Raw genomic sequence first — 22,359 nt, 5'->3', positions numbered from 1 at the left:
TTGCCTGGGACTCTGCACATCCTGGACTTGGATGACTATTTCTTTTCCCATGTTAGGGAAGTTTTCAGTTATCTCTTCAGATATTTTCTCAGGTCCTTTCTCTCTTTTTCTGGGACCCCTATACCTACATACGAATGAGTTCTGTTCTGAGAGTGCATTTGTAAGTACTATTTGTTCGTAAGTCCAATGAAGTTAGCCTAGGTAACCAACTAACACAATCAGCTGTATAGTACTGTACTGTAATAGGTTTATAATACTTTTCACACAAATAATACATAAGAAGAAAACATTTTTAATCTTACAGTATAGTACCTTGAAATGTATGGTAGTACAGTACAACAGCTGGCATACAGGGGCTGGCATCAAGTGAACAGGCAAGAAGAGTTACTGACTAGAGGAGGGAGAGGAGGTGGGAGATGGTAAATCTGAAGGATTATCAGCAATAGATGGAGGGTAAGCCGCAGTTTCACTCATGCCTGACATTGATGGCACAGGTTCTGGTTCCTTGCTGGAACCAGATGCATGTTTGCATCTTTGAAATTTCGCAACTTGAAAGTTCGTATGTAAGGGACTTACTGCATTGCGAATGTTGGTGCTCTTAATGTTGTCCTAGAGGCCTCTGAGAGTGTCCTTGCTTCTTTTCATTCTTTTTTCTTTATTCTGCTCTGTGGTTGTGATTTTCACCATTCTTTCTTCCAGGTCACTTATCTGTTCTTCTTCCTTGTTTATTCTGCTATTGATTTCTACTAGTGTATTTTTCTTTTCAGTTATTTTATTGTTCATCTCTGTTAGTTTGTTCTTCAGATCTTCTAGCTCTTTGTTAAACATTTTTTGTATCTTCTCAATCTGTGGCTCCATTCTTTTTCCAAGACCTTGGATCATCTTTCCTATCATTACTCTGAATTCTTTTTCGTGTAGATTGCCTGTCTCCACTTCACTTACTTGTTCTTTTGGGGTTTTATCTTGTTCCTTTGTCTGGGACATATTCCTCTGTCATGTCATTTTGTCTGTCTTTCTGTGATTGTGGTTTCCATTCTGCAGACTGCAGGGCTGTAATTCTTACGACTTCTGCTCTCTGCCCCCTGGTGGATGAGGCTGGTCTTAGTGGCTTGTGCGGACTTCCTGATGGGAAGGACTTGTTCTACCCACCGGTGGGTGGACTTGGGTCTTGTCCCTCTGGTGGGCAGGGCCATGTCAGGGGGTGTGTTTATTGGGAAGTTGTGGGCTCAGGAAGTCTTTAAGCAGCCTGTCTGCTGATGGGTGGGGCTGTGTTGGCTGCTTGGCCTGAAGCATCCCAGTACTGGAGCCTAGAGGCTGTTGGATGGGGCCAGGTCTTGGTGAGAAAATGGTGGCTTCTAGGAGGGCTCATGCCAATGGGTACTCCCCAGAAATACAACCACCAGTGTCTTTATCTCAGTAGTGAGCTACAGCCAACCCCTGCCTCTACAGGAGACCCTCCAATACCAGCAATTAGGTCTGGCCCAGGTTCTTATGAGGTCACTGCTCTTTCCCCTGGTTCCTGGTGCACACAAGACCTTGCGTGCACTCTCCAAGAGAGGAGTTTCTGTTTCCCCTGGTCCTGTGGATTTCCTGCGATCAAATCCCTCTGGCCTTCAATGCCAGATGCCTTGCAGGCTCTGCCTCCCGATTCCAGACCCCCAGGCTGGGGATTGTGATATGGGGCTCAAAACTTTCATTCCAGTGGGAGAACCTCTGAGATACAATTATTTTGCAGTTTGTGGGTTGCCCACCCAGCAGGTATGGGATTTGATTTTATCGTGATTGTGCCCCTCCTACCATCTCCTTGTGGCTTCTTGTTTGTCTTTGGATGTAGGATATCTTTTTTGGTAGGTTCCACCTTTTTTTTTGTCGATGGTTGTTCAGCAGTTAGTTGTGATTTTGGGTGTTATTCTTGAGAAGAGGTGAGCTCATGTCCTCCTCCACCATCTTGTTCCACCCCCAGTAAACATTTCATTTGTGAAGGGCTCCATTTTCCCCCTGCAGCAGCTCCTTACAGTGGGCGGAAGACAGCCTTTTGTAACTTAATTTATAGGTCTCCAAGTTTTGTAAGAGTAGCTACAAAGCTTTTTTTTTTTCCCATCAAAAGAAGTTATAGTAAATAGCTTGGATTAAGATTTTTAAAAAACCTTCTCTCATTTACAGAGAGGATGGTGGAGTTAAGGATATGTGGAAATAAGGAAAGCTCAGTGTAAAATATTTGACCACTTTCTTCTAAAAGAACTTTTATGGAGTTTTCATCGACTAGTTGAATGAAACATAAGCTTTAAAACAACATTAATGTATAAAAATATTTTAGTCTCTGTGCTTGTGTAAGATAAACCTTTAAAAATTAAACTAGTGATTTGGTAGTAATTTGGCAGAGATTTAGAAATTTTGAGTTATTAATTTAAGGCTTGAAATAAAAAATCATTTTAGCAAATATTTTTGGAGGTTGTCAGACATCTTTAAGGATGTTTAGTGGTTTATAATATAATAATCCTTTTTTTTCTTAAATATTTAGTTAATTCCATGTACCATGAAACTTCCAGAAAGACGGCCTGAGTTTTTCTTTTACTATTCTTTACTGGGGAATGATGTTACAAATGAACCCTTCAATGATTTGATCAACCCAGACTTTGAGCCAGAGAGAGCATCTGTTCGAATACGTAGCAGTATAGAAATTCTTCGTGTTTACCTGGCTCTTCAGTCTAAACTACAGGTAGGTATGGCAGAGAATTGTTTCCTATGAGATGATTTTTTTAAGCATTAAAGAGGTACCCAAACTCTGTCTTATTTCTGAAGTGGATATCATCTTTCTGCCACATCTTTTAATTTTTAAGGAATTATCCTGACTTGTACAGTCACAGCATGACAGTTACTTCAGAATTTTAGGAGATATACCGCCTTACTTTGTTACTGTGGAAAGAGGTAGATCAGTTATCGGTCATTTATAATAAAAAGTTGTACCTGGAGCTTAAAGCTGCGGGCACCAGGCAGGTTTTATTATTGTTAGTGGAGATTAGCTGTCACCACACAGATCACACTCTAGATTTCAGAATTTATACACCTTATTGCTATTAAAATCAAAGAGATAAAACAACTTTCTAAAACCTGTTCTTGAACTTGGTAGTTTTGTAAACCAGTTTTAAATTGGACTTTATTTAAAAGTGAACCTTATCTAGTCCAAAATTACTTTTCTGTTTGTTATAATTAATTTTAATCAGACTGAAATGGGTGGTGAAGTAGGGTGGGGTAGTCATTTTTTTTTATAGTAAAGTGATCATTCATTAGACTTTGCGTTTTGAGTGGATAGTGAAAAGAGGCATTAAGAAATTTTAGTGGAACTAAATTTTAGAGGTGGTTCTGCTAAATCCAAGGTATTTATTTAGAAAGTTGAAGATGATATAAAATGAAATGCAGGAAAAAAGCACTTTGAATTTTATCTTATAAAATTCCTTACCAAAACTATTTATTAGTTTGATTCTCATGGACATTTAAGTCATAAAAATCCTTTCTCTCCAGCCCATTAAAAATATCACACCTAATAACATTAGGACTGTTATAGGTCATTGCTGATAGTAGAATTAAAAGTTTTGTTTTGTTTTGTTTTGTGGTAAGCGGGCCTCAGTGAATACCTAGTATCCATTGTTCATATGAATACTAGGTTTGCTGTGGCTTCAATGTAGTAAGGGAAAAGAATAGTTATGTGACACATATCTGGAGCAGCCTTTCTTTTTTTTTTTGGTCGTTGCAAAAGGTGGTAATGTTTAAGTTTTGATTAGCTAGCAGTGATTAACAGTACATTCCACCACCCCAGAGGTATTCTCTTTTACCTTTCACTGTTAAGCACTCTGTTTTATATATAAAGTTTGAAAAGCAAAAAAAGAGAGAAAGAAACATTCATGGTGTTTTATGGGTGAATAAAACAGAATTATTTGAGGTTCTTTATTTTCCAAATAGGGCTGGACCCACTCACTTATTTTTTAAGAACTGTGTTTAGTGTTATAATGGAAATAGAAAAGATGCTTGATATATTTGTTTTCCGTTTAAATTCATATATTCATGATATAATTTGCATATGTAAGATAGCATAGTAAAATATTAAAGTAACCATAGCTCACCAAAGAGACAGAAAAGAGAACGTGATAACATAGGAGGGTACAGTACTGAAAGGAAAAATGAAAAGAATTAATAACTTTATTATTGAGTTCTGGGTAAATTTTGTGCTTTAGCAACAGTTTTAACAATCATGTGTGAGTACCTTAGTCACTGCAGGTCAATAAGATAATCTGCATTCTGTTTTCCTTCTATGGATCATTTTATAACTTTTTGTTAAGTTTGTGTGTTTAGAATAAAGGAGAAAATATAAAGCCTGATTTTGATTTTCCCTGTCATATTAGATCCACCTCTGCTGTGGAGACCAGTCACTGGGAAGTACAGAAATACCCTTAACCGGACTACTGAAAAAGGGTAGTACAGAAATCAACCATCGCCCAGTCACAGTTGAAGGTGCTTTTATTCTGGACCCTCCAAACCGAGCCAAACAAAAGCTTGCACCTGTTCCTGTGGATCTAGCCCCCACTGTGGGAGTGTCTGTGGCTCTGCAGAGAGAAGGCTTAGATGCCCAGGCAAGTAGTGACCCTCCTTCCCCTCCTCCAGCTTCTTCGATGTAGTTCATGATTAGTCACAAAAGTTGAGCTTCAGAAGCATTACCCCGCATAAGAAAGTATTTATTATTCTTAGGTAGTGGCCTCCATTATATGATAACCTCCTCTCCAAAAAGACCCTTGTGAAAAGTGCTGTGGCTTCTGCCGCATTTCATAGGTGACACTGTCCAGAGCCCTTCAGTCCAGTCTTTTCATGTAGTGAAAACCATTCCCCACACCCCCAGCTCGTAGTCAGTGACTGTGGCAGAAGAGGGACTACGGTAGAAGAGAATATTTTTAGACCCAGTTTCTGGTAATCTGCGTTAATGGATCCTTTTTGGTTGACTCAGCCTTAGCTAAGATAAGGTTTTTGGCTCAGTATTTTATAGTCCTCATACTGTCTCTAGGCAATAGAGACATTTATTTGAACATATATGTTTTTTGATTATATATAGCCCCAGAATCAACTTTAGTGTCATGGTTCTTTTAAAGAACTGATTTTTATGTAGGCTGAACTGAAGTGAGAGTTTAAAAAGACATATATGCATGTATTTTTAGAGGATAGTGGAGCAAAGGAAGAAAATCATACTAGACTTCTGGGTTTTTGGTTTTTTGTTTGTTTTCTAGTAATATAGACCTCCTTTGTATTGCTTTGGTAGGAATAACCATTCCCAAGGACACCTATGCCTGACTTCTTTTACTGAATATCCCTTCTTATGCATTAGGATGCATTTTGATACGGAGCTCTGGATATCATATTTCCTTCCTGTTCATCTTCCTTTTTATGGTCCTAGATGCTATAAGAAAATTTGCAAATTATGAAGAGAAATAGACTAGGAATGTCCAAACTGGGAAAGGAAGCTAATATTTTTTAAAAACAACATCACGATTTTTGCTTAATTATGAAGGAGAGTTCTTTGCAAATTATACTTTATTTAAAAATTGTTTTTAGTCTTTAATTGAATTAAAGACCCAGAATGAACATGAGCCACACCATTCAAAGAAGACAGTTTTCACCCCCACAAAGGAGAAGACACACACTGGGGTCAAGTCTCCACGCATGTCCCCTGTTCCACCTCACAGTCAGTCACCTCCAACAAGAGACAACGCAACAGAAAGTGAAGTGGAAAGCTTACAGTATGATAAGGACACAAAACCGAATCCAAAGGGTAAGGTATTCTTTTCACAGATCTTTTAGGTATAGATTTTTCAGCCATCTAATAAATGACTGTGCGAGTTTTCATGGGTGCTAAGTAAAAATTGAGTTTTTTAAAAAGCCAATGTAAAAAAAAGAATCAGATTAAAGTAATTGCAATTTACTTAACTTCATAATAGAATTTGCTAAAAGGTAAGAGAATTTTTCATTTATTTTCATACTAGAAATAGTAGCTTATTCAAAAGAAATTAAAGAATATAGTTCTTTCTAATAGATCGTTAGCAAACTCTTCAGTATCTCAATTTCACTGGAATTTTAGAGAAAAGAGATACTAACTGCCTCTTATAGTAAACTTAAAATAATCATTTTTGATCCTAAAGTTGAGACAGTCTGAGAATGCATATTTATCTGGTCTTATAAAATTTTTCCATCTGTTACATAAGAATCTACAGTTAAATTTAGTAGTATAAATTGTAAGAGCAGTGGTGGATTAGGAGTTAGAAGTTCGGGTGCAAGTTATAGGTCTGTCACTGAGTAGCTATAGGACTTGGGCCATTCATTAAACATCTCTGGTGTATAATAGGATTGGACTAGATACCTCTGTCTTTTCAAGTTTTAGTGTTTTTGTTTGTTTTTAATTTTTGTTGGAGTATAGTTGATTTACAAACGTGTGTTAGTTTCAGGTGTACAGCAAAGTGAATCAGTTATTCATATACATATATCCACTCTTTTTTAGATTCTTTTCCCATACAGGCCATTACAGAGTATTGAGTAGAGTTCCCTGTGCTATACAGTAGGTCCTTATTAGTTATCTATTTTATATATAGTAGTGTGTCTATGTCAATCCCAATCTCTCAGTTTATCCCTTCCCCTCCCCTTTCCCCCTTGGTGACCATAAGTTTGTTTTCTACATCTGTGACTCTATTTCTGTTTTGTAAATAAGTTCATTTGTACCATTTTTGATTCCACATACAAGCAATATCATGATATTTGTCTCTCTGTCAAGTTTTAGTTTTTTGTTAGACATAGTCTAACAAACTACTTTTTAAACCCTAACCAAACTACTTTTTAAAAAGTGATGTAATTATGTCTGCAATAAGTCTCAAATACAACCCTTCAAATACTAAGCTATATTCACCTGTCTCTTAGAAATATTAGTGCCTGCCAGGCTGCTATCATACATTACCGCATTGGTACTGTATGCTTTTATGTTTTGCAATATATGTTGAGAGTGAGAGTAAGCTCTTTTTTTTACACAGTTCTATAATGGGAATTAAAGCCTACATAATATTGGACAAGTCACTTTAAGAAGTTTATGCCTCAATTCATATGTTTATAAAATCAGATAGTCAAGTCTTTGCTTGAAGGTAAATGAGATGATATCTTTAAATTATCTGAATAAACTTAAGAGAAATTGTTAGCAAACAGAATTTTTTTTTTAATTTTTATGTTCATTTTAGCTGTCAGTTCTTCCGAACCTGCTTTACTGGCCCAGCCAGTGACTACATCCATTGCTTCAGGAACAGCTTCAGGACAGAAAATTGCTGTTCCTGCAACATCACATCATTTTTGCTTTTCAATAGACTTAAGGAGTATCCGTGATTTGGAAGTTGGTTTTCCAGTCAACTGTATATTAAGGTATGATTTGATTTTGTTTCAGAATATTTTCTGAGGAGAAATGCCTTTCCTCTGTTTGGGGTTTGCAGAGGAGAAATGTCACCAAAGAAGTTATGACATTTGTTAAATCAGTGGACTAAAAGGGTGTAAGGCTATTATGTCCTAATGACTTTGAACTTAATCAAAGGTGGCATTGGTAGTATGAGAGGTAACAGTCTTGCCAGTAATTGTAGGTATTGATAATAATTTGTTAATGTTCCTTTTTAAAATATAGTGACTCTTGAACTTAAAGTGTATTGTTTCCAGAAAAGGTGCCATAGGTCAAAATAATGGGAGTATAGTGTCTGATTTTTCTATAAAACTGTGTTATAATGGGAGGTTATAGTCTTAATATCTACCTTTTATACCTATGAATCTAAAAACCATACCTAATGAACTGGAAGTGTCCACACTGTTCAGTTTAGAGAATTGAAATATATATATTTCAGTCAGTTAAATGGCTTTTACATAATGGCTTGTTTTTTTTGTTTTTTTAAATTTATTTATTTTGGGCTGCGTTGGGTCTTCGTTGCTGAGCTTGGGCTTTGTCTAGTTGTGGTGAGCAGGGGCTACTCTTTGCGGTGCATGGGCTTCTCATTGTGGTGGCTTCTCTTGTGGAGCACAGGCTGTAGGTGTGCGGGCTTCAGTAGTTGTGGCATGTGGGGTCCAGTAGTTGTGGCTCGTGGGCTCTAGCACAGGCTCAGTAGTTGTGGCACACGGGCTTAGTTGCTCCGCGGCATGTGGCATCTTCCCGGACCATGGATCAAACCCATGTCCCATGCAGGGAAGTCCTAGGACCAGGGAAGTCCCCATAATGGCTTGTTTTTAATAATATTACATTTCCATAGACTTTGTGGCTAATATATATATTAAATGTAATATAATTATGTGTTTTAGTTTGGAGTCTTTAGGTCCTCATAAATTACTTTGGAATAAGCATTAGCATTTGTAATAAAATTTTTGGTCTTTATTTGATTAAAATGAGAAAATGAGAAAATCTTTCCATCATCTTGGATTGCCATTCCCAGGAATGTCAGCAACTTCGCATTGCTTCCTGCTGTTATTTGAGGCATGTCTGTCTTTCAAATGCATAAATCAACTCCTACTTGTATCTAATTTTTCAGTTGTTTGATTCCTTATCAAGTTGTTTCCAAAGTCCTCTGAGCTTTGGTGTGAATAATGGACAGAATCAAAGGGACCCAGCACTGAGTTCACACGGTGAAGTCATAGAATGGAAGTCTGTCCTCACAGCCTAAGTTCTGCATTTTACCTCATGTTAGAGGCTGAGAATCATGACTAAAATGTTTTTTTAAAAATTGAAAGCCAGGAAAAAGTTTTCTGCCATAGACATAGCTTTTCTCACAGGGTTTATATAACATAGAACTGTTCCTTTTTCTCTCCTGCTACTACTACTGGAGAAACTGATCTTAGGACACTTAGAGATGATGTTGGCCAGAAGCACAGGGATGATCTGAGATTGGATGCTGTGAGGGAGGAGCCTTGAACAAGCCCAGTTAGAAAGCACATATTAGGTTTGTGTTTCCTGCTTGCCATAGGGCCATTTGTTTAATCATTAAGTGCCTACATTATGCCAGCAGTTTGTCCGGTATTAGGGCATGGGGCATATAAACAAAGAGCTCAATCTAGTGAAGACGACAGAGTCAGAAATATGTCAGTACATGAGGGAGGCTACTAGTTCACTTGACAAAGAAAAGGGAAAGAATATACTACCCCGAGGAAATAGGTATGATCCACTTAATACTCTATAGAAATCACTTGAGGACTACTGCTTCTGTCTTTGATTCATTTTAAGGCTTTTTTTTTAAATGTTGGGCATTTTATGTTTGATAGATTTTATGTTATCATGCTCTGTGTTGATATGAAATTGTAGTGTACAATTGTCTAATGGAATTTGTGAAATAACTGATATTAGAAAAAATTTAATGTGTTTGCTTTTTTTTTTCCTTTTAAATCACTACATCTGTAGTAGGGGGTTAAATTTCTAGGGGATGAGCTCTCTGAGATGACCTAAATTCAGTTTATGTAATTGTGTAGGAATTGAGTTTATGAGCAGGATTCTTCTTGTAGGAAAAGCAATTTCTACTAGTAGAGTTTAAAGTCTAGTTTTATTAATGAATAACAAATTATAAAATGAAATTTAAGTGAGCATTACAATATCTCTATTTGGCTTTACGTACAAAATAAGTTCAGCAGTAGTCAGACATTCTTCTATTTAATCTGATGTGACTTTTATGATGAAAGAAAGTAATAGTGTTATGCCACTCTTTGATTCATCTGTAGTATATTTGAGTTGCTTTCATGCTTGCTTCTCAATTCAGAGACAAAATACTATGAATGCATCCTTTTGGAGTTGACTAAGGGTTTTTTTAGCTCATACAAAATCAGGACATTATTATATAAAGAAAAATCGGTTTAGAAATTAAATTTAGCAAGCATTTCTTGACAGTTTACTATATGACAGAAACTGTTCTGGGAGCACAAAGATGAAAAAGGTAAGACCCATGCCCTCAGGAACTCTTTTTTCCCCCCCCCCCCCCCACATTTTAGTATTTATTTTTTTATAAAAATATTTTTGACATATTACATTGTATGAATGTAATGTGTACAATATGTTAATTTGCTACATTTGTATACCTCAGGGAGCTCTTAACAGATGGCAGCTCTGTCTTTGTTTAGTGGAGTCATTTTCACTTCTGAATCTTTGTCTTATTTGAAGTGTATCAAAGTGACTGTCTCTTTCTTATTTGGTGTATTGCCTTCAAAATACCAGTGTATACTCCTCCTTCCCCAGAGGATCTTGTAAAGGAACTTTGGAAACCAGTGCTGTGCAAATAATGCATTTTCTCTATAATTTTCTCTATAATTCTCTATAATTTCTGTGATTTTTATATCAACACTGAAAATATTTGTATAATTTTAAAGTTGGTGATAGGATTAAAACCATAATGTATTTGTACCATTTATCTATGAAAAAATTTTTATTTAATATTCATATTATACTTTTTAACAGACTAAATTTGTAAACTATAGGATTTTGTTTTTCTTAAATTCTAGGTACTCATATCCTTTCTTCGGAAGTGCAGCTCCTATTATGACTAATCCTCCTATAGAAGTTCGGAAAAACATGGAAGTTTTTCTTCCCCAATCTTACTGTGCATTTGATTTTGCAACTATGCCTCATCAGCTGCAGGATACCTTCCTAAGGTAATGTATACATGGTGTGTATGATATTATATTATGATATTATTTTCTCAAATCAACTCTTGAAAATTTGTATCATATTAACAAGAGGAATTCCTATATTTTTACATCCATAGCTGCTTATGCATTTGCGAATCTAGAAACAAATTTAAAATCTGTGACACTTGTGGTTCCACTATAAAGTTTTATGTGGTTACGAGGGCTCTTTTTAGATTTTCATATCTTGTTTGCCTGAGTTGGGATATTAGAACTTTCTTAAAACAATATATGAATAATGAAGGAACCTTGAAAAGTAATCTTGCTTTTTCCTAATATAATATGTGATGATAAATAAACTGTTTAGTTTTTATTATTGATTTACTTAATGACTGTAATGCATTATTTGCTTTTTCTGTTTTTTCATCTATATAAAATGGAAATGTTGATCCAGCCATCTGAAATGGATTTGTGACGAAAAATGAGATCTGTGAAGTGTCTTTTTACTTTCTCAGAGTATCACAATTTGAAAAGAATTTTAAAAGAAAGAATGAAGAGTAACTAAACGTTATGTAACCATTTGTGGGGATAGTAGTGTTCGGAAGGGTTTTCTTTATTGCACAGGAAGAGGTGTAAAAAAATCTAATAGTATTTTCTGTTTGTTACCTGTGGAATTGAGCCTTTACATGCCAGGTAGCAAAAACATCTTTGGCTACATTGAAGGAATTCAAAAATTTTAGTCCAGAAAAGCCTTAGTTCAGAGTTGATAGAAAAGCCTTAGTTCAGAGTTGATAGGTATGAACATATGTTTCTCTTTTCCTTTTAGGATTCCATTGCTGGTTGAATTATGGCACAAGGATAAAATGAGTAAAGATTTACTTCTGGGAATTGCCAGAATCCAACTTTCTAACATCTTGTCTTCAGAAAAAACTCGCTTTTTAGGTTCTAATGGTGAACAGTGTTGGCGACAAACTTTCAGTGAAAGCGTGCCTATTATAGCAGCACAAGGGTAATGCATTTCCTAGAGCTGGTCTTAGCTTTGCTTTTTATTCTGTTTAGCCAGCTACAACCTTATCCTTTCATGTCTTTTTTTTTTTCTGATCTTTTTTCTTTGACCTATGGGGGTTATATCCCAGTTTGCTCTTTAGCTTTCTGATACCTACTATATCCTCACAGAGTGAATCTGTGCTACCATAATACTGTTATACTTAGAGTGTTGAGTAAGTATTTCTCTCTCCTCTCTTTAGACTGATAATTCTAAGTTCAGGATCAGTTTGGTTTTTTTTTAGCTTAGTAACTCAGGGTCAAATTTATAATGTATTTTTACATTATTTTGAATTTTTCTACTTGAAAAATATTTAAACTTTTGCCTCAAATATACTTGGAGAACGTTGCAAACGTTCGACACTTTTAAAAAATGAATATTCTTTTTTTGCCCTGAAATTCACTGCCACAGTGAAAAACTTGAGTTCACATATTTTACACAAAATCATTCAACAAATATGTTATCTTTTTATATTTAACAATAGAAATTTAAATTGACTTTAACCTTACATATCACATGCCTTTATTTTTAAAGCATAGTAAGACTGTAGAAGAAAATCAGGCCCAGTAAAAAGCTGAGATGTAGAAGTATTATTGGAATTTCTTCCCTTACTTTTCCTCATCCATGCCACTTTCAGAGAGTGAAGGGTTTAGTAGACCTTTATTCACTTGGAGATCTGGGAACAGGTTTTTAGAGAATCAGTTATTCTGGTTAACTGAAAATTCTTTTAAAAATCAGCATTCTTTTCTCTTATTGTAAGTAGAATATAATGAAAATAATCATTACTTGTTGGAAGTTATTTTAATGCTGATTGCTTTGAATAACTTTTATCGCCCTGCTCTGTAGACAGACGTTTTAAGAGATTTACCTAAGTGAAAACTTCAGAGATGATAGCACTTCATTTTATTTTATTCATTTCTTCTGGAATCTGACATTAGAAGAAGAAAATGTAAAAGTTATTAAGAGTTCTAATCATGTGGGATCCATTCATTAAAGCTTTGTTTGATTTAAACAAAGCCACATTTTTTTGTTGGTAGAATTTTATTTTCCTCTAACATTGTCCTTTTATTTAATGGTAAATGCTGCATTCAGGTTCTGTGATACAGAAAGGTATTCGTTATAATACAAGTAACATAATTATCCCACTTCTAGGATTTAATCCTGAAGCAGTGCTCATATCCAGTAAAAGATTTATGAACAAGGCTGTTCATTCCAGGCAAAGTAGAAAAAGAGTCTAGAATAATCTATATATAATTGAGTAGGGGAATTGTTAAGTTTTTAAAATTTTACTACATAAATTCATTAGTGTGTTTTACAGGCATTAAAAATTATATTTTTTAATTAATGTTTGTCATTACACAGGAGGATAAATGGGGAAAAAAGGACAAAACTGTATGATTTTATGTGCATGAGTACATGTGTATCTACAGATCTAAAAAAGAGGAAGGAAATGAAATTTTAGCAGTGATTATCTGTGGGCAGTGAGATATAAAATTTCTTTTTTATACTGTTCAGTTTTTTCAAATCTGTAACTGTTGTAGGTCATTTTGTAGTGAATGTAAGTATGTACTTCATACTGTGTTTGTGATCATATAATATCACATATATAGAAGGTCTTGAAGTCTGCAGAAGCTGTTGCACTTCGAGCAGCAAGTGTCAGGTGCAAGACATGCTGTCTACTCAGTGCTCTAGCATTGGGGAAGTAAAAGGAAATAATATAAAAGTGTTTCCATGAGTTCTAAAATATTTCTGATTTCATTTGTAGGTCAAATAACAGGATAGTAGATCTTTCTTACACAGTGACTTTAGAAGATTACGGACTAGTGAAAATGCGTGAGATTTTTGTGTCTGATTCATCTCAGGTATATGTCATTGAATCTTATGAAATTATTCTTTAAAACAGACCTAACGTGTATATATGCGTGAGTGTGTTTGTTTTAGTATGCTTCTTTCATTCATATCTTAGGGTGTATCTGCTGTACAACAAAAGCCATCTTCTGTTCCTCCAGCACCTTGTCCTTCAGAAATCCAGACAGAGCCTCGTGAAACCTTAGAGTACAAAGCAGCACTTGAGCTAGAAATGTGGAAAGAGATGCAGGAAGACATTTTTGAAAATCAGGTTACTTTTTAAATGTTACGTAAAAGATTTTTTGTCTATTTAGTATATTTTCCCTTCTCCATAGTAGGCTTTTCTCCCTTTTCCATTGGTACTCTGTCTAGTCTCTTTGAATTCAAGAATGCCTTACTCTTTAAAAAAATGAAGAATTAAAAATTACTCAAAATGTGACAGCTTCACAGAAGCCACTCAGAAAGGATTCTCCTAAACTTTCTCCATGATTTGTGGGCAAAATTAGCACTGAAGGTTAGAATTCAGAGGTTAAGGACTTGAAGGTTTCTTTTAATTTCAAGATCTCATTTATCATACCCTCCTGGAAGCTGGAATCATTAGTTGTTAAACAAGAGAGGTAGAAAACAGCTATTAACTTTATACTGTCCTGAATTATACTCATATGGGTATTACTCACCTCAGGCATCCTCTGTTTTGTTTTAAATAAAATGGAATGTCTGAAAGAAATATATCATGATCAATATTAATTATTTAACTGAAAACAGCTGGTTTATTTATTTGAAATATTTAGGGTTTCTCTTTTTTACTTTATTTTTCTTCCTTTGACAGCTAAAGCAGAAAGAACTGGCTCATATGCAAGCTCTTGCAGAGGAATGGAAGAAAAGGGACCGAGAGAGGGAATCACTAGTAAAGAAAAAGGTAATGACTTTTATAAAAATTGAAGGAGGAAAGAAAGAATATTAATGATAGTATCTTCTATATACATTAAAGAAAATCTCTGGAAGGAATAACTAATTATAGTGGTTATATATTGGCTTGGATAAAGTGAATGAATGGGTCAGGGATAGGAAGAAGGGTTTTCACTGTAAGTTGTTTTGTACTCCTTAGATTTTGAACCCTGCAAATGTGTTATTACCTGTTCAAAAAGTGAATAAATATAGAAAGTGAATACTTTAGAGAAGAAGCCTATCTCTGTATTTAAAAAGAAAATAGAACATTTAAGTATATATATTACATTATAATCTATTAGTTAATAAAAAGGACCAAAAACTCTTAAGCTGTTTTAAAAGATTGAATCATGAAATGTTATAAGTCACATCTTTTAGAATGATAACGTGAGACCATCTGATCTTATTCCAGAAAGCCAAAATTTAATATTTATCTATTTATACTCAAGGTATTGAGTAAAACAACCCTGAAAATTAGACTTGTCTAAAATATTCCAAATTCAAGTCTGTAAAAATACTCTCATATTAGTGGTTAATGAAATGTCTATAAATGGGAGAAGACCATGGCAGGGTAGTTGCTACACTAGATCAAGAGACAGGACAGGGTATGGACTAGAAAATTCTTTAAAGTTTTTTTCGGCCATTTATATTTAATTATTGACGTGCTTGGGTTTAAATCTATCTTGCTCTTGGTTTTCAATTTGTCCCATACATTCTTTGTTTTCTCTCTTTTCCTGCTTTCTTTTGCATTCATTGAATTTTTCTTTTTTTTTTTTATGATTCCATTTTATTTCTACAGTTGCCTTATTAGCAATATCTATTTCTTTTTTTAGTGATTGCTGTAGGGCTTACGGTATGCATCTTATCACAGTAAGCCTTCAGATGATACAGCACATTTAGCTTTTAAGACAAGTTAATCTTTGAGCCATTTTTTAATGTGACTGATGTGTTTTTCAATGTTGATGCTTATATGTAAAAGCAAAATATATGATGAAAATAACTCAAAGTATGGAAGTGAGGAAATGGACAAACACTGTTGTAACGTTCTCATACTATTTTACTAGTTTAAGCAATCACAATCACTTTCCTAGATAACTACGTTTACCTCTTTATTTATTTTTATTTTTATTATTATTATTATTTTCAGCCGCACCGTGCGGCATGTGGGATCTTCCCCGCTCGGGATCAAACCTGTGCCCCCTGCATTGGCACTGCGGAGTCTCTGCATTTACTTCTTAACTTGGTATCCTGTCCTCCATTACTGACCCCTGTAGCTTGAGATATCAGCCAAGAGTAGAGGAAGTCAGATTATGTACTCCTCCTCCTTAAAACACATCATACTCCTCATCACATTTAGAATAAAACTCGAAGTTCTTACCAGGACCTACAAGGCCTTTTGTAATCTGTCCCCTCGCTTTCTCTGTGACCTCATCTTCTGTCAGCCTTCTGTTCACACAGTCTATTCTAACCATCTTGGCCTCTGTGTATTTCCTCAAACATGCTAAGCCACCTCTCTCCTCAGGATCTGTAGACTGCTTTTCTTTCAGAGATACTTTCTGGTTTCTGCTCAGAGTAATGTGAGCGAGGCCTTCTCTGACCACTGTATCCAAAATACTGCTCTCTTCCCCTGCCCCCAGGCACTAACTGTTCCCTCATTCTGCTTTACTTTCTTCGTAGCATTTACCTACTATTATATTAAATACTCACTTCTTTGTTTATAGTTTGTCTTCTCTGAGAGTATAGATTCCACATGACTTTGTTTTGCCCAGCATCTGCTACGTATACAATAAATATTTGTTTAAATTAAAAGGATAGGGCTTCCCTGGTGGCGCAGTGGTTGAGAGTCCGCCTGCCGATGCAGGGGACACGGATTCGTGCCCCAGTCTGGGAAGATCCCACATGCCGCAGAGCGGCTGGGCCCGTGAGCCATGGCCGCTCAGCCTGCGTGTCCGGAGCCTGTGCTCCGCAACGGGAGAGGCCACAACAGTGAGGGGCCCGCCCGTGTACGGCAAAAAAAAAAAAAAAATTAAAAGGATAATGAATGATTTCAGGTTTTATAGTTTTGAGTTTGAGATTTATGGGGACTCTTGGCATGTTCAGCAGGTATTTGGATTTACAGGTCTGCAACTCTGGAGGGGGGGTTGAGTTTGCAAAATAAATTTGGGAGTACTTCGCATCTGTGATGGTACATGGATAAGATGTTTGGGTTGCCAGAGGACGAACATATGGTTTGAATACTTCCTCCCCATCCTGTTTACCTGTCTTTCTATAAGGCTTTTTTACATGTGGCACTCAGAATTTGACACACTTATATTAGTGATTTGGTTAAGAATTTAAAGATGAACCAAAAATCAGTGGTAGAGTTAACAGAATTAATAAATGATCTTGCTTGGTTGGTATGTTGAGCTAAATCATCAAAATAAAGTTTAATAAAGAAAAATGTCATTCTGTAGTCAGAGTAAAACATTCACTTGGACAATGGGTGTAGTTATTCCAAGTTTAAAAACAAAGACCTTGGGGATTTTCTTTGACATAATGAACAGTGTGACTAGGATCCTCAGATAGCAAATGCAATTTTAGGTGGAGTTAAAATTAGGAGACATTTGTTGACCTGTCTTTAGCAGTGCACATTCTTTAGTCTCTGAACTAGTGAGATCACATCTGGGTACCTTTTTTTTTTTTTTTTGCGGTAGGCAGACCTCTCACTGTTGTGGCCTCTCCCCTTGCGGAGCACAGGCTCCAGACGCGCAGGCTCAGCGGCCATGGCTCACGGGCCCAGCCGCTCTGCGGCATGTGGGATCTTCCCGGACCAGGGCACGAACCCGTGTCCCCTGCATCGGCAGGCGGACTCTCAACCACTACGCTACCAGGGAAGCCCCCTGGGTACCATATTTTTGAAAGGACTTAGTTTAGAATGTAGACTCCAGATTAAATACAAGTATTAGAGGATGTGGAAATAATAACATGTGAATAATAGTTGACGCTTGTGCTTATCTTGGAGAAAAAAAGACTAGGAGGATGTATGATGGCTATCGCTGGAGTCAAATATGTGAAGATACTTTTTTTCTTCCCAAGGGATAGAAACAGGATTAAAGGCTTAAAAACAGGGCTTCTAACGAGCATCAAACCCAGGCTTGTAAAGAGAAAATCAGGTTGGGGCCTGGGACCTGGAGACTTGTTGGTGAGGAGGACAGAAAATTTGGTTCAGAAAGTCCTAGTAAATATGATCAGTCTGAACTAAAAGGTAGAAAACCATGAGAGAGGATCCTATACAGGCCAAGCAGGTAGACCTGTATCCTTAATGGGACTCACATCCTTAAAGACAGAGCAGAGCAGGACTTTAGGCTTGTACAAATTGGGGTACTAGGCTAAGGTCCCAAGCAGGAACTGTAGCTTCAGAAGCAATTAAGAACTCAGTTGTTTAAACTGTAATAAAGGACTAGATCTCAATAATAGGAGAACTGACTTGAAACTGATTGGTGATAGCTGGCCTATCACCAGTCTTAGTTCCAGAGAAAGAGCATAAGTGACTAAGAGGGCTTCAGAAAAATACTGGAATATTGAGCAAGGCAGATTTTTAAGGAGCTAAGTTTTTACTAAAACACAAGATTTTACTGGCAGTCTAACTTACCACCCAGTGGGAGAAGGGCTTCCTCAGGAGACTGAATATTACTAGAGATACCCAAGCAGAAGCTAGATTGGCTTCCTTCCTTAGAGTATAGTGGAAAGAATTTCTGCTTTGAATTGGTATATGTAATTCATGATTTTCCTAGTCTCAGATCCTCTGTTTCAGTAAAATCATAATATATGCATTTTTGAATTTGTGTTTTGAATTTGGGGAAAAGATAACTTTTATTATATTTTAGGTTGCTGAATATACTGTTCTCGAAGGAAAACTTCAAAAAACCCTAGTTGACTTGGAGAAGCGAGAGCAGCAGCTGGCCCTTGCAGAATCAGAGGTACTCTATTCATCTATCATGCCTTTATTTCACAGAATCCATATATTAAATTCATACCATTCATTTGTTTTTCCTTTGTACTGTATAAAGTATATTTCATGGAAATAGTCTTCCAGACATTATGGAGAAAACTGCTATTCAACTAGGTGAAGCATGTTTTATATGTTAGAAGGTGAGGAATTAGGTAGAAAACTGTTATTTGAAATTCTTAACTATTATTCAGTCAGCTTTGGCTGACTTTTGCAATAGTGGAGATTTTTGGTTACCTTTGCAATTATGTGGAAGGAATGGATAGTTGCACTACCTAGAGAAAAGAGAAAATGTAGTGTAGGCTCAGGGACCTAGAATCATGATTTCGTATTTCACTAAGAAGGGAATATACCTCCTTCTTGCCTATTGAAGATTAGATCCCAAGAAAGGATAAACTTACGTTAGTACCATGCCTAGTTAGCATTTTTGTTAGGTCTTATTAAATTGTACCCTAACTACTTTTTTAAATTACTATAAAGTTCACCTCAAATTATTAGAATTTCTTCCTTGTGAAATATTATATGCCCCTTCCTTACCCAAATGTTTCTTAAAATTTTCTCAGCATATCACCCTAGCCTTATCTCTGCACATTTTCGGCAATTTCTAAATTGATTTAGATTGTTAAACCTAAACATAATGTGTATTTGTCCTAATACTAAGGCTTTGTTATCTTCTATGTGATTAGGTAAAAAATAAGAAGTTTCTAAAGACGTGAAGAAACTTGGGCATATTTGCTTACATAATAAAATGGGTTTATTCAAATAGGGGTTTTAAGCATTTAGGGCCTTTTCAATTGAATTTATGCATCATATATGGATTTTGGGATAATACTTTGTATTTTAGGAGTAAATGATTGAAAATTTATAATTTAGTACACTTAAACATTAACTCTCTAATACCTGAAAATGATATAAAAATCACTTCATAAAATATTCTGAACATTTGACCATATATAAGGGTAATAGAATATTGACTAGTATAATGCAGGTAGTAATAGGTCAGCCTCTTAAAGATGTACCTGTTTTAAGCTTCAGAGAGAAAGAAGGGAACTGAAATCAGAACGTGAACGGAACCTGCAAGAACTCCAGGACTCTATCCGTAGGGCCAAAGAAGATTGTGTTCACCAAGTAGAACTAGAAAGGTTGAAGATGAAGCAACTAGAAGAGGATAAACACCGACTTCAGCAACAGGTTGGATGAAAATACCTGTCATCTCTTTAAACTTAGAGTTTATTTGCATTCTAGAAATAATAGAAATCATTCACTAAGGAGTTATAAAAATTCCCAGTAATTTGGATTATTAATCACATTTACTACACTGAGAGTCAAATGTAAGTTGGATCTTCTTTTCTTGAAAGCTGAGGACTATATTGGAATAATCTTACTTCCCTTATAATTATTTGTATGAGATTGTGCTATATTTTAGTTAACTCTCATCTTAAAATTTTTTGCTCCTTGGAGCAAATGTAGATATTCTTCATATATCACTGGACCAAGTTCAGTTAAGAACCAAATTTCATGAGAGAATTGTCTGTGCTCCTTTCCATTTTCTCACCTCTCAACCCATCCACCTCAGCTTTCCATCCCCATTGTCCCAGCCAGCCAGTTGTCAGAGAAGCCACCAGTGGGTGTTTTTCATTTCTCATCTTACTCAAACTTACTGACAAACTTATTGACAACATCAACACTGTTGTTCTTATATATTCTCTTCTCTCAATTCTATAACATCAATCTTCTTGTTTTTCTCTACTTTTCTGGCCATGCCTCAGGTCTGTTGCAGGTTTATTTTCCTTTATCTAGCCATTAAATATTGGACTTCCTCCAAGCTCCAGACTTACACTGTGCTAAACAATCTTATTCGTGCCTGTGGTTTCAGAGACAATCTGTATCTCTGAGACTTGTGCATTTATATCCCAAACCTTTCCTTTGCACTCTCAACCCATTTATCTCATTGCCTTTTAGACATCTCTACTTGGGTGTCTTAAAGGCATTTAAAACCCACCATGATCCTCCTGTCCATACTTGACCTTGCTGTAAGTATTCTTTGTGTCAGTAATGGACCCCTGTAACCTGTTCTTCCTGTCGCAGCCTGAGTGATATTTTTGAAATTTGGAATCATGACACCCTCCTCTAAATTCAGGGTTGTCTTAATGCTCATAAAGATCAGAATTACTACCTAGCCCTACCAGTCTTTGCATAGTTTGGACCCAGCCTACCTCTCTCACCTCGTCTCCCACTCTTTCACCTTTTCTGTGTGCTCTCCAGTCACACTCGTCTTCTTCAGGTCCTCAGGCATACCATGCATGCTTCACCCTTAGGATCTTTGTGTATGCTGCTTTTTCTTGGCCTAGTGAACTGTACTAACCCCTCAGTTTCCAGCTGAGGCATCACTTTCCCAGAGAAATCTTCCCTGACCCCTGCTGTCCAAGTCTAGGTCAAGTTTTTGTCACATGTTTTCTTGGGGTATTATTCTCTTATTCTATTTCTTTATGATATGTTATAGCAGTTTGTTTTTATTTTCATTAGTGTGATAATTTGATCAGTGTCAGATTATTAGTTCCATAAAACTGTTTTGGTTTCTGTTTGTATGCCTGGAGCCCAGCCAGTCTTCAGCACATAATAGGGGCTTAATAAATATCTGCTGGAAAAAGGAAGGCTCAGGCTTTTAAAAATGAAGCTTATCTATCTGTCTTGAAACATTTCAGTGTAGATTAGATATGTATGATGAATGCCTCTGAAGTCTTTAGTAAATCCTGGCATGAAGAATAGTTTCCATAGCAGTTCAGGGTCAGTTAAGATCATATTATTTAGGTGGTTATAAATATAAATTTGATTGTTATTGTGGTGGTCACATGTAAATTTATGAAAGATAAAGTTGTAAAAGTGGGCAATTGTGATGGGATTCGCCGGTAATGCTTCTCTTCTACCACTTATCAGGGAGATTCAGCCATCTAGAACAAAGGCTTCTAACATGTATTAGAATTACCGGGGGAGCTCATGAAAAAATCCATGTGTCCACCCTGTCCCAGACTGGTATAATTAGCTTACAACGTTGTGGGAAGAACCCTGGCAACGTTGTGGGAAGAACCTTGGCGGGAAGAACTGGTATTGTGGAAAAATTCCCCGGGGCACTTCTAAAACATAAGCTAAGACCTGGGGAAAAAACTGTGGTGGGCAGCAGAAGTTTCTGGGATGCCCAAATTGCAAAGTCCATGACTGTAAACATTTCCCCTTTTATATATAAGAAAACTTTTTAGGCCCTTACTCTGAACCAGGTTACATGTACTATACACACAATTCTAACTGGACAGGTAGAAGGGACAGATAGATACACTGTCAGTGCAAGGTGATGAAGATAAAGTATATATATTCAAATATGTAAAGGCAGTTATCAGAACTGAAAAAAATCAATGTAGTTTATAGGCCACTTAGCAAAGGAAAAAGAACCCAGTATGCCTAGTAGCTTGATTAGTAATTCTTAATAGTAGATTGATAATGTCCTGAATGGTCAAAAAAATGCCAAATATTAAGTTTATTAGTTTTTGTTTAAAACAAAAATGTGACAGATTCTTTAGAGAGGTTTCTATTCAACTTTAAACAAAATTTACATGTTCAAAGAGGTAAACTTCAGTTATATGGAAAATTTCCATGTGTGGGATATTCATTACCTAAAGATGCTAGATAAATCCTAATTAGAATTATTGATAATTATTAGCATAAAACAAGAATTTATTATTGGTAATTTAAGTTCCATTTTTGCCACCAGTTTTCTCAGTATTTCGCATTTAGTTAAGTCTTAGTCTTAAAGAGATAATTGGGTTATCTAAAGATGGCTAGTCATATTGGTGTATGTTTTCAGAAAGCATCTTTAAAC

At 36.0% G+C, this 22,359-nt stretch overlaps 1 protein-coding gene across 7 annotated transcripts in view; it reads left to right on the top strand.

Moving 5' to 3' along the window:
- Positions 1-22,359, top strand: part of CEP120 (centrosomal protein 120) — a 79,130-nt gene that overhangs the window by 25,007 nt on the left and 31,764 nt on the right. For 6 of the 7 annotated variants that reach the window (XM_004318253.4, XM_073802451.1, XM_019940901.3 and 3 more), the window contains 11 exons: positions 2,522-2,719; positions 4,401-4,628; positions 5,599-5,815; positions 7,263-7,440; positions 10,534-10,683; positions 11,483-11,665; positions 13,467-13,563; positions 13,668-13,820; positions 14,379-14,468; positions 18,364-18,456; positions 19,515-19,676. In XM_004318253.4, the coding sequence (XP_004318301.1) occupies positions 2,522-2,719; positions 4,401-4,628; positions 5,599-5,815; positions 7,263-7,440; positions 10,534-10,683; positions 11,483-11,665; positions 13,467-13,563; positions 13,668-13,820; positions 14,379-14,468; positions 18,364-18,456; positions 19,515-19,676 (1,749 nt within the window). The remainder of the gene's footprint in view (positions 1-2,521; positions 2,720-4,400; positions 4,629-5,598; positions 5,816-7,262; positions 7,441-10,533; positions 10,684-11,482; positions 11,666-13,466; positions 13,564-13,667; positions 13,821-14,378; positions 14,469-18,363; positions 18,457-19,514; positions 19,677-22,359) is intronic. The other variant, XM_073802452.1, reaches the window with a different exon arrangement.

The sequence above is a fragment of the Tursiops truncatus genome, chromosome 3, assembly GCF_011762595.2.
Source record: "Tursiops truncatus isolate mTurTru1 chromosome 3, mTurTru1.mat.Y, whole genome shotgun sequence".
NCBI lineage: Eukaryota > Metazoa > Chordata > Mammalia > Artiodactyla > Delphinidae > Tursiops > Tursiops truncatus.
The sequence above is the reverse complement of the archived record's forward strand: the minus strand, read 5'-3'. Positions and strand labels throughout refer to the sequence as shown.